This window comes from Copadichromis virginalis, linkage group LG7 (genome assembly GCF_057382275.1).
Source record: "Copadichromis virginalis isolate Kocher_CV1m ecotype Utaka linkage group LG7, C_Virginalis_male_GT1.1, whole genome shotgun sequence".
Lineage (NCBI taxonomy): Eukaryota > Metazoa > Chordata > Actinopteri > Cichliformes > Cichlidae > Copadichromis > Copadichromis virginalis.
The window spans coordinates 57,723,643-57,735,160 of record NC_140624.1 but is presented as its reverse complement, the minus strand read 5'-3'; the positions used below and the strand labels follow the sequence as shown (position 1 = coordinate 57,735,160).

Here is an 11,518-nt window from a genome sequence, read left to right as displayed (position 1 = left end):
TTCCGCTCATTACAACACAGATGCTGCCATCTTCTGTTTAACTACAGTAAAACACTGAGCTCTGGCCAAGATTCAGGTAGAGTACGGGATTCATCCAGAGAACACCGTCAGGCATGTTTAGGCTGGTGTTGACAACACCACACTAGAAACTGAAAATGTTGGGGGAATGTTGTGTTCAGGTTCCAAGTTGTTGTTTCAAGCAAACTGCTTTATTTGATCTTTATTCGCACTATGTCAGTATAAAAACCTCATGTCAGCGATCTCACGTCATGTCATATGCTGCGTATGAAAAGAAAAAGCAATCATAATTAACATGTTCAGAACAGGATTGACTTTATTTCTTAAGAAATTATTGAAAGTGTTAAATTCAATGGAGTCCCAATATACCCAATACTGGCAGCATTCCAGAAAAAACAAACCATCAAAAATAACTTTAGAAGTTCTATACAAATGTAACAGAGTGAGTGAGCGAGCGAGAGAGAGCGAGAACTATTTAATTCTCAATAACTCGTCTGGTAACAGTATTGTACCTGGAAACTAAGACTGATTACCTATAAAATATTTCCTAGATTTATACTCCAAGTAGTCATTTAGTAATACATCATTCTTAACATCAGCAAACTGCCCAAGTCGCACAAAATCAGGATTATCTTTTTACATTCAATCTTTTGATAGAAATCAACTTTTTTAGAACAAAAAATGAGCAAACTGCTGAAAAAAATATTTACTCACAATCCCATTATCAGGGAATCTGGGATTCTGCTGGAATATGGCAATACACTTGAATAATAACGCATACATGTGCACAGACTGAATCTAACATACATGGATCTGAAACACAAAGAAACACACTGTGTCACAGCTGACAGCGCCGACTCCTAAGCAACCCTGCACACCAATGTGGGAAATACACTAGGTTGATTATGTAATGATTAACATGGTGTGTTTCCTATTGAAATGGCTTAATGGGCCATGAATTCTCAGGTTAAGTTGGCACCCGTGCATCTGAAAAATTGAAAGGAGACATTTAAAATGAGTTAAATGTCTGTAATTTAAAACAGTTTCTAAAAATCGGTTATAGTCATCAACACAATGTAAAGAAACAACTTTGCTGACTTCTTGTGCAACTTCTCACACTGCCACCTCTACAATGGAGTTGACAAGGTAAAGTTAGCATGAGCCATTGAGCCAAATTACTGGGATGTAAGCTAGGTTGAAATTAACTAGAATTATCCTTTAAGGGTTAGATTTAGATTTTAAAATCTACCTTATACAATATAGCAGCCATTCCCAAACGAAAGATTGCTGGGCCTTTTTGGAACTCTTTCATCTCAACTGTGATTGTCATATAAACATAAGATGAACCTGTACCCGTTTGTGCTTTCACTGATTCATTTTGATTTTCTGACAATTCACCTCATAAGTTTGGCCATTGCCAATTCACTTTCCATCACCTCACAAAACTGTATTTGCTCCCTTTGAGTTAATTTCCTCTATGAATGAGATAATAGGTCCTACAATGAAGAATAAGATGTTGTTTTATATCCCACTGCTTTGTTTCATCTAGTTCCATTTATTTAATTATGCAGTGAAAGCTTTCCATTATAAGACTGACTCTTCCTGTCCTTCCTTGTTATCATTAATATTTTATCATCAACACAGGGATTATTTAGAAGCCACTTCTGACCTTTCTCACATGTTTACACACATGCAACAATGACTGACAGACATTTCAAATGTATTTTAGACTGTCAGCATACTGGATAATGAATACTACAGTGCAGACTGGATGTTTTTCATGGTCTACAGGTGACATACTGCGTTGAACTCATACGGACACACACACACACACACACACACACACACACACACACACACACACACACACACACACACACACACACACACACACACACACACACACACACACACAGGAATGCCATCATAATTCAAAGAGGTGGGAAATAAGGTTCTTAAAGGTGCTTCTGAAGCACAAACAAATGCTTGGGATTTGTTCAATCTAATCTTGTTTAACTACAGGGCAACTGCAGTTAAACAATATTAGAAACAACATTTCACCACATTCACCCTTTCAGTGCCAATCTGATTTCCAGTTGCAAGGATTAGACGACACACTGGGAACAGTGCAGGGAGCAGACCCTCTACTTAACCACAGTGCTCTGTGCTGTGCTGCTTACTGTATGCTCTTAAGTTTAAGTAGGTCTGCTTTTCATAAGTCTTAAGTTTACATGACTTATGAAAAGCAGACCTACTCGTAGAAGCATCACAGCATGTATATTAGAACTTACTTAAGGAACACTAGGAACAGCAACAATAGAAACATGTCCCATTTCTGTGTCACAGATCTGATTGCACAACTTTATATTAAATCTTGCTTTTCCTGATGACTTTATGGTCTCCTTTTATGGTTTCAAGTCCTATAAAAAGAAATTACGGTCTCCATTAGAGTCAAAATGTTAGAGTGATTGACAAGGTAGTAATGTGATCTGTCTCAATTCCATATCATCTATACGGTCTATTGTTCCAACTGGTGTTTCCACAGGTCCTTTTAGACATGATGGATGTTTTTGTTTATCTAAAGGCATTGTATGGTCACATAAGTTACACCAATCTTTAAAAAGAATTCAACAAAAATCTCTAGCTCTTTCAGTACTCAATGTTTCTGAATTAAGCCTGCAGAGATGCAAAAGATAACAACATAGTCTCACCTCCTTGGCCTGGTAATAGCAGCTAAGTAGGTGAGACTTAAAAAGCTGCAACCTAAAATTTGGAGCAGAAGTACAAAGTATCAAAAGTCAAAGTACAAGTACAAACCACGAGTCTGGAGTTTTGTTTAGAGACTGAGTGGGGAAAAAATAACAACCTAAAAAAAACCCCTCAAAATTGTCTATATTTGGATATATATAATTTGTTCATATAAATGTCTATGCATCTCATTAGTATTTTTTTTTAGCTTTGATACTTTCTGGATTTCTTCCCCTTTATGGTAAAGTCTGTAGTGGCAGTCTTTCTGTAAAAGCCAATTCTTCGACCAATCAGAATTTGTCGGGAAAAAAGAACCCCTGTTAGGTGTGCTGTTGGCCTTTTGCTAGACGTCATGCAAGGACCTCTATATTGGTTGAATTTCTATAGTCCTTTTCTCTGAATTTATCACACATACTCAATCACACATGCCTGAAGGCATAATAACCAATCACAGCAGAAAGGCTATAGAAATCAGTGCACTCTAATCTTGATGTCGACAAAGGTCTCAAACATTATTAACACTAACAGGTGTTTAGTCTTGTGTTAAGGTCCCTTTAAACAGTAACACTGTGAGATGTCTAACTGTGGGGTGCCAAATAAAATTCCCTCTCTTAGACTATCAAATCTCCATTCCATCATGTCAGAGTCTTTATGGTGAATGTGTGATGTGAAGTAATAAAAGATATGTCAAATAACAGTTTATCAGCTTGTGACGTCAATTTGGAAATCCTTTTGCATCTTTTCATCCTCAGTTTCATATTGAATTATAGTTCTGTCCTTATATTCTTTTTTTTTTTTGGAGAAACCACACTGTATTTTGTCTCACAGTAAGGCATGTTTCAATTTGACTTGCCAGTTTGGGGGGAAAAAAAAGAGAACAACGGGATAAACTAGCAGAAAGGTCAGTCACTTCTATGTATATAGTAACAATCAACAGCACCTGAGCTCTACAGGTCTACACTGTTAACCCCTATACTGAACAAAATGTTTCTAGAATTCTTTCAAAAGGCCGGTGCTGTTTTAGCCATGTTTTCTACCCTGACAAAACATTATATCCAGAATTTGTGAAAAATCAGTCAAGCTTCAAGAAATCTTTGCTACAGATCCAAGGTCTATGGTAGTAGAACCAGACCCTAGAAAACCATCCATGAGCGACTGAAAGATCAAAGACGCACGCACGCACGCGCACACACACACACACACACACACACACACACAGTATGGCATCAATGTTAAATGAATTGAAAAAATTCGGACGTACCTCGCATCTCACCAAATAGTTTAACATCTTCCACAGTGCACAAATGTAAGGTGCAAATCTGCTTAGAACCCACTATCGAGTGTTTTTAATGTCTCAAAGGGACGCACGCACGCACACACACAAGTAAGGAATGGCAAAACAAGTTTAGTACAGAAGGCTCAATCTGGAAGTAAGGCACCACCAGATTAAAATGTATACTCAAGGGCAAGAAACAGCAATGGAACCCTTTGGAGATATTTGCATTTTGTATCAGCCCAGTTTTTAAAATAACAACAACAAAAAAAATGCAGGGAAAGAGTTTTCCATAATTCAGTGCAAGTTTGACCTGCAGCTACAGGAAGCTCTTCTTTCAGACACACAGTTTTGTATTGCTGATTGAAGCACATTGCGCTTCTGGCAAAGAAGATGATCAGATGACACTTTATAATGAATCCCAATAGAAACAAGGTCATTCCAAAGGATCCATATACTTTTTCCTGCTATACCACATTTTTATTTGTATATACATAAACATGCACACACATAGTCCAAAGTTATTAAAAATTGCATAAAATAATAATTCCAATAGTAAGCACATAAAGGAATGTGGGTGGAAATGAACAGTGTGAACAGTAGATGTACATAAAAGACAAAAAGCACTTCCACTCCAGTCTTGTCCAATAACTAGGTTCCAGCCATAGATGATTTATCAATAATTACAAACAATGATATAAAAAAACAAAACCAATCTCTACTTGGTTGGAGGAGGGCTTCCCCCCCAAACAACAGGCTGACAGAAACTGCACTACCCGTGAGCCTCATCTTCTGGGGAGCTCTTCTGGGCTCTGGTGCCACCTGTGGAATCTGACCAATGACAGGAGAGCTAGGATGAGTAAGGGGTCACATCATCACACTTATGTAAACCCACTCAGGGGGTTTAAGGTGGGGGTGGGTGGGGTGTTACAGTAATATGAAGAGGGGATTAAAAGATGATGGCAGGGGAATAAAAATAGGAAACAATAGTCTGCCTCAAGACATGAAAGATAGCACGATTGATGAAGAAAAGCCAGTGATTAGGAAAGAGTTGTTCTTTGTCTATAAATACACTCACGCTTTCCCTCTGTATTATATTTTACATAAAATAACTAACAATAGTTTGTATGCTGTATTCATTTTGGAGATATATCATGGGCCAAAATGATGACATTCAACTCAAAAATATTTTCAAGTACAGCTTTTCTCAGGAGCACAGACTTTGTCATCACTTTAGTGCCATCTTTTGTCTTTTTTAGTACACTTATGGTGATGTAACAAGTCCTCCAATAGGCATATGACGGGTCTCCGTTAAGTTTGAAATTAATTTTTGCTAATAATAGACTAACACATTTTCTCCCGTTGTTATGTTTTGCCTCCTTTCTAATAAAAACTTTAAATGACTGTGGTCACGGTTTCACGGATGACTCAGTCACACTGGAGCAAAAACAGGATGGAAACCAAAAACAAATGAAGCAATAAGCAAATCAGTGGTTACCAGGTAACTGCATTAAATGGCTGTCCTGCAGCAGCTGCATCCCTATTTGTGCAGAAGTTTTTGAACTTCAGTTTAAGATCTATGAGATTGTGACCAGTCTATAAATGTAATGAGTTAATTCTGTGTATGTATGATGGTAAAAGATTTGAAATTGTTGTCCAACAATCTGTTATCAAGTTTACAAGGTCGAGTTGTCGAGTCTCTGTTGTTGCTTTATCACCATTTTGGGGCACCAAAGTCGCTCTGAAGATGGTAACTGACTGCGAGTGGCTACACACCTGGTCCCCATTGTTAAAGCAACCATTTCAAAAGCAATGAAATTTCTAGTTAATTACACAAGGCTGCAAAAATAATTTTGGTCATGCTGTAGTCTCCAGCGACTGTGCGTTAGATACCAATTTTACAATAGCAATACCAATGATCAATAGCTGCTAATGATATTTGGGTTTTTTTCCCCAGGTGATTATTTTTCCATCCTTGTGCCAGGGGTACACAGACTTCTTAAGCCATCACAAAACTGATGTGATAATACATTAAATATATCAGCCAACGACATCAGTAATGCCAATCAACGTGGGCATGTCACCTCAGTTTCATTTACTGCCCATGTGTTTTGTTTTTACATGGCTGGCTCACAGAGAAGTCAGAACCATGACTGTTTAAAAGAAAAACACAGTACTCTGCAAAAGTTTTAGCCAGGTGTGAAAAAAAATGCTGTAAAGAATGCTTTCAGAAATATGAATAATGATTGTATTTTGTAAATTGATAAAAATAAACAAAGTGAGAGAACAAAATAAAAATCTAAATCAAATCAATATTTGGTATTACCACCTTTTGCCTTCAAACCATCAGCAATTATTATATGGAACAGCCAATCTCTGCTACCAAGGTGAGGTTGTGAAAGACCGTTTCATGTCATGGCAATATTGAGCAGAACCACAAGACCTTGCACCAGCAAGGTTTCTCCCAGACAAAGATTTCAAAGCAAACTGGGGTTTCAAGATGTGCTGTTCAAGCTCTTTTGAAGAAGCACAAAGAAACGGGCAACGTTGAGGATTGTAGACTCAGTAGTTGGCCAAGGAAACAGTGCAGCAGATAAAAGACACATCAAGCTTATTACTCTTCGAAATTGGAAGATGTTCAGCAGTGCCTTCAGCTCAGAACTGACATAAACCAGTGGGACCCAGGTACACCCACCCAGGTCCGGCCAGAAGTGGTCTTCATGGAAGAGTTGTTTCCAAGTTGGAGGTATGGCTTTTTGGCTGCAAGGCCAAGCGACTCAATTATGCACGGAAACATAGGAAATGGGGTGCAGAAAAATGGCAGCACATGCTCTAGACTTTTGACCTATGAGTCAAAATTTTAAATATTTGGCTGTAGCAGAAGGCAGCTTGTTCGTCAAAGGGCTGGAGAGTGGTACAATAATTATTGTCTGCACGCAACAGTGAAGCATAATGGATGTTGGTTGAAGGTTTAGGGCTGCATTTCTGCAAATGGAGTTAGAGATTTGGTAAGGATTAATGGTGTTCTTAGTGCTGAAAAACACAGTCAGATACTTATCCATCATGCAATACCATCAGGTAGGCATATAATTGGCCCCAAATTTATTCTGCAGCAGGACAACGACCCCAAACATACAGACAAAGTCATTAAGAACCATCTTCAGCATCTCAACATCATCAAGCGTGTTAGGATTACATGAAGAGACAGAAGGATCTGAGGAAACAGACATCCAGAGAAGATATGTGGTTAGTTCTCCAAGATGTTTGGAACAACCTACTAGCAGAGTTCCTTCAAAAACTGTGTGCAAGTGTACCTAGTGTACCTGCTGTTTTGAAGGTGCATTGAATTGCTATCCTGAAGCAGCTGCATCCCTATTTGTGTAGAATTTTCTAAATTCTCTGTTTACAGCATTTTTTCACACCTGCCTGAAATATTTGCACAGTACTGTTTCTGGACAGATCTACAAGTTCCTCTCATGTTGGACAGAGATCATATTGGAGGCTCCACAGAGTTTTTATTCCACACCAAGACACAAAGGAAACATCCAAATGCTAGCTGGCTAACATGCTCAATTAGGAGAGATATCTCTGAAACACAATATGGGATTGACATGAGGTTAGAGCTGTTAATTTATCACATAATATTGATCTTTTTAGTTCTTTTCTTTTTATTTTATTTTATGCAGTTTCAAATTTACAGTCTAACATATATTGTACCTTTTAACCTTTTTTTTGAAAATATAAGCCTTTTTGGGGGGAGGGGTTTAATATTATTCTCAAAGAATAATTTTGCTTTATTTAACTCTGATATATTCCCCATTTCTAGAGCTGTGATTTGAAACAGCAATCTGCAGCTGCAGGGTGCTTTTGATGTCAGTATAATCCGTTCTGAGCGATTCTTCTTTTTCTGGAATCTGTACAATGAAGATGGTTCACTGTGGCAGTCTGAGTTATATTTATCTCATCCAATTTGTTCATGTAAACAAGGTGTGTTCCTTCCACACATTAACCAGTCGTGGAGTTCCACATGGTACTGTGCTAGAACTCATGCCTTTCATGTTTAGCCAAATTAGAAAGCTCCACTTTAACACCTAGGCAGGATTGCTAACTGAGCAGTTGAATCAAGAAATCGCTTACATAGAACCTAACTGACCTGGAGAACCTGGTTCTCACATGTCTTTTCCTATTAAAAAGGATACTGTTCCTCCCCACCATGACTGAGTGCTTTGCTTATAGTGGACTGCTGAATTACTGAAGCTCTCTAACATCACAGTCATTACCTGACAGTACTCACGTACATCAGACGTTGTGAACTGAAAGTATAAAATAAAATTGAATTGAAGTTAATTGAACTGAGAGGACACAGTGGGCATTATCCATAAAGGCACATTATTGGGAAATATATCAGGTTAAAACAAACAGTTTTCACCTAAGTTCTCTATTGTAAAGTGTAGACCTACATTTTGGATGCCAGAGGACACAATTCATCACCATTTGTCGCCTATGTTTTTATATACACCCAGATTCCTGTCATTAGCTTTGTGAAGGGCATCAATTCAGTAGAACAGCCATGCAGATTCAAAGAGACTCAGCTAACTACAGTAAAACTGGGAGAAGTGAGATGGTTCCAGAAACCAGAAATGGACACAGTCAGTGACAGGCTGCATTTCATTTACCTCATGCAACAAAACAAAAGTGTTAACAGTAGTTCTCAATGGTATCAAAGAATGAAAAGTTTACAGGGAACTCTGGACAGGCCAGAGCAGAGAGGACACATGGAGGCGCGCAAGGAGGGAAAAGAAAGAGAAAGAGAAAAAATTAATTTAGTTCAGCTGAAGGCAAAAAGGAATGCACATTCCTATAAACGTTTACAAAAGGCGTCTGGAAAACAAAGCTTTGTAGTCGATGGGGCAGCACACCCGGCAAGTCAGACATCATTTTGAACAAAGCTACCTTGCGTGGTGTTTCTGTCATTGAGCAGCTTGGTCTGACTGTTCGGCAAAATCTTGATCTCAGGTGGATCTGGACTCTGGCCAGCGCGTGACGCCATGAGAGCGTTGAGATACTGTAGACGTGTCACCTGCAAAACACACGTACACACAAGTTAGTAATGTCGCTGCAGGGTTTTGGATAAAATGAAAGGTTTTTAGGGAGTTTTTAGGACAACCTCATAATCATGAATTACAGTAGTCAAGCATCAGTGATGGGAATAACGGCATTACAAGTAACCGATAATGGGATAATAGTAACCGAGTTACTAACGGCGTTACTTTTTTCCAGTAGCGAGTAATCTAACTAATTACCATTTCTATCGTTACAACGCGGTTACCGTTACTAACAAGAAAATGCGGTGCGGTCGCCTTACTATTTTTCAACAAACAGATGCTGTCTTCAGCTTACCACATCTTTTATCAGTTGCACGGAAGTAACTGTAAGTAATCTGGGCGCTACAGCTTTTAGCAGCTGCGCGGACGGCAATCACTTTCTGCCCAACGATCACTTTTTGGCACAACACCTGTAGCTAAGGGGGCAAAACAATCGCTTGAGTGCTGCTGTTTGACTGAGGAAGAATAAAGTAGTCGTGGTAAGCCAATCACATGACCACTTCAAGATGACAAACCAACAAGGTGATATATACCAGTTTTTAAATTGTGTTGATAGACCACGTAAAACCAGAGTCATGATAAACAATAAATTCGTGGCATTTTTTCCTCAATAGTTTTGTCACGTTTAATGTCTAAGGACAGCGCTAGCAAGCACTCTCAGAAAAAGAGAGAGAGAGCGAGTTTTGAGATGTGAGAGATTTGTGACATTCAGCATATTTGGAGTCTGTAGTTAATGTGTTGTCTTGTGTAGTTAGGTGTTGTGGATAGTATTGTGTTGTGTGTCAGAACAATGAGGTGACTGCTGTCTCCAGGTTCTACCTGGAGACAGTAGTCACCTTAGAAATAATTTTTTTGGAGTGGCACAAATAATTTGTGTGGCATCTTATTGAATGCAGAACAGCTGATTGTTCTGTAAATAGTTTGAAATGGTTATTTAAAAAAAGGGGGTAAAAGGTAAACGGCTGCAAATAACTTTGTTGTTTGCAAAACTTTTGCATATGATTTTAAAATTGACAATTTATAATTGCATTTAAAGTTATGAAATATGATTCAATAAACATGTTTGTGGTTGTTACAGTAAAACATAACTTTTTCTACTCGGATTTTATGTTTTGTCTGATTTTAGATCAATTGTGTTAATACAGTATATCAAAATAAAAACATAACTGTAAATTCAGACATGTGAGGTTGTGCTAAAAAGGATGATACTAAACAAGGCAAGTAAATAGTTTTTAGGTGAACTGTAGAGGGGAAATCAAAAGTAGTTAAAAATGGCCAATTATACCCTGGACCCCAGTGGGTTAAACTTTTTTTTTTAAAGTAACGCAATAGTTACTTTGCAAGTAATTAATTACTTTTATAATCTTGTAACTCAATTACTAACTCGGTTACTTTTTTGAAGTAGTAACTAGTAACTATAATTAATTACTTTTTCAAAGTAACTTGCCCAACGCTGTCGAGCATAGAAGTAATGAATGCATGATTTAGTTAGGGCTGGATTCCCACTGTCACCAAAAGCTTGCTCATCGGGATTATCTGATTGTTGGGGTTTTCTCTGTATTATTGTAGGCTCTGTCAAACTGTTATATTCTTTATATTTCTGTAACTGTATTATCAGTTTGTTGTCTATGATACGCTTTACTAACCAATACAGATTAAATTAAAACTTTTTAATGCTTACGAATAGTCTTTGTTATGGATGAATACTTTCCAAGAGAAAAGACACATATACAAACTCGTATGAGCTGGAGGTCCGTGAGAGCTCGGACGGTGTAGTCGGGGCAATAGCTGGACGGGCTTGTGGCTTCTGCTGACTCAAAAGGATCCCTGGGAGAGTGACGCTGAGTTGACACCGGAGACTGGTGCACTGAAATTGCACAATCATACATACAGCCTGCACATTATCTGGAGCATTGCAAATTTGAGCTCTTTTGTCTTCTTATTGTCACCAACTCATTGTTATGAAAACACACTGAAACACAGCATTATGATTTAGTAGAAATCATTACTTTTAGCTTATTGTATGCTTAACTGGTTTGAAGATAAAATTTTGAGGTGTGACTGAAGCGACTGACAAACCCTTGGAACAAGTATTATAATTATTATGAAGAATGTGTAAAAAATCAATTAACTAATATGTAAGTTTATATGATAAAGTTTAAATCTAATTTCTTCAAACCTTGCTATGGAGAGAATTATTAAGAGAAAACTGCTAACTTGAAACAGTAGCTTATGATTGGAAATTTACGTGGTTTAGTGACCATTAAATAATGTAATTTTAATGTACTTAAATCACAGTTAAGGTTTTAATCTTGGTATAAATAAAATGAGAGGTAAATAATAAAAAGGTAACAAAATTTGGTCCCACTTACAG

General features: G+C 37.8%; 1 protein-coding gene across 4 annotated transcripts in view; it reads right to left on the bottom strand.

Moving 5' to 3' along the window:
* Nucleotides 1–316: 316 nt before the first annotated feature.
* Nucleotides 317–11,518, bottom strand: part of cnnm3 (cyclin and CBS domain divalent metal cation transport mediator 3) — a 35,888-nt gene continuing 24,686 nt past the window's right edge. For 2 of the 4 annotated variants that reach the window (XM_085464435.1, XM_085464437.1), the window contains exons 9-11: nt 10,881–11,011; nt 8,993–9,119; nt 317–4,870 (exon numbers count right to left, since the gene is read on the bottom strand). In XM_085464435.1, the coding sequence (XP_085320561.1) occupies nt 4,812–4,870; nt 8,993–9,119; nt 10,881–11,011 (317 nt within the window). In that variant the 3' untranslated portion in view covers nt 317–4,811. Of the gene's footprint in view, nt 7,254–8,715; nt 8,788–8,992; nt 9,120–10,880; nt 11,012–11,518 lie in introns of all 4 variants that reach the window. The other 2 variants (XM_085464438.1, XM_085464439.1) reach the window with 2 other exon arrangements.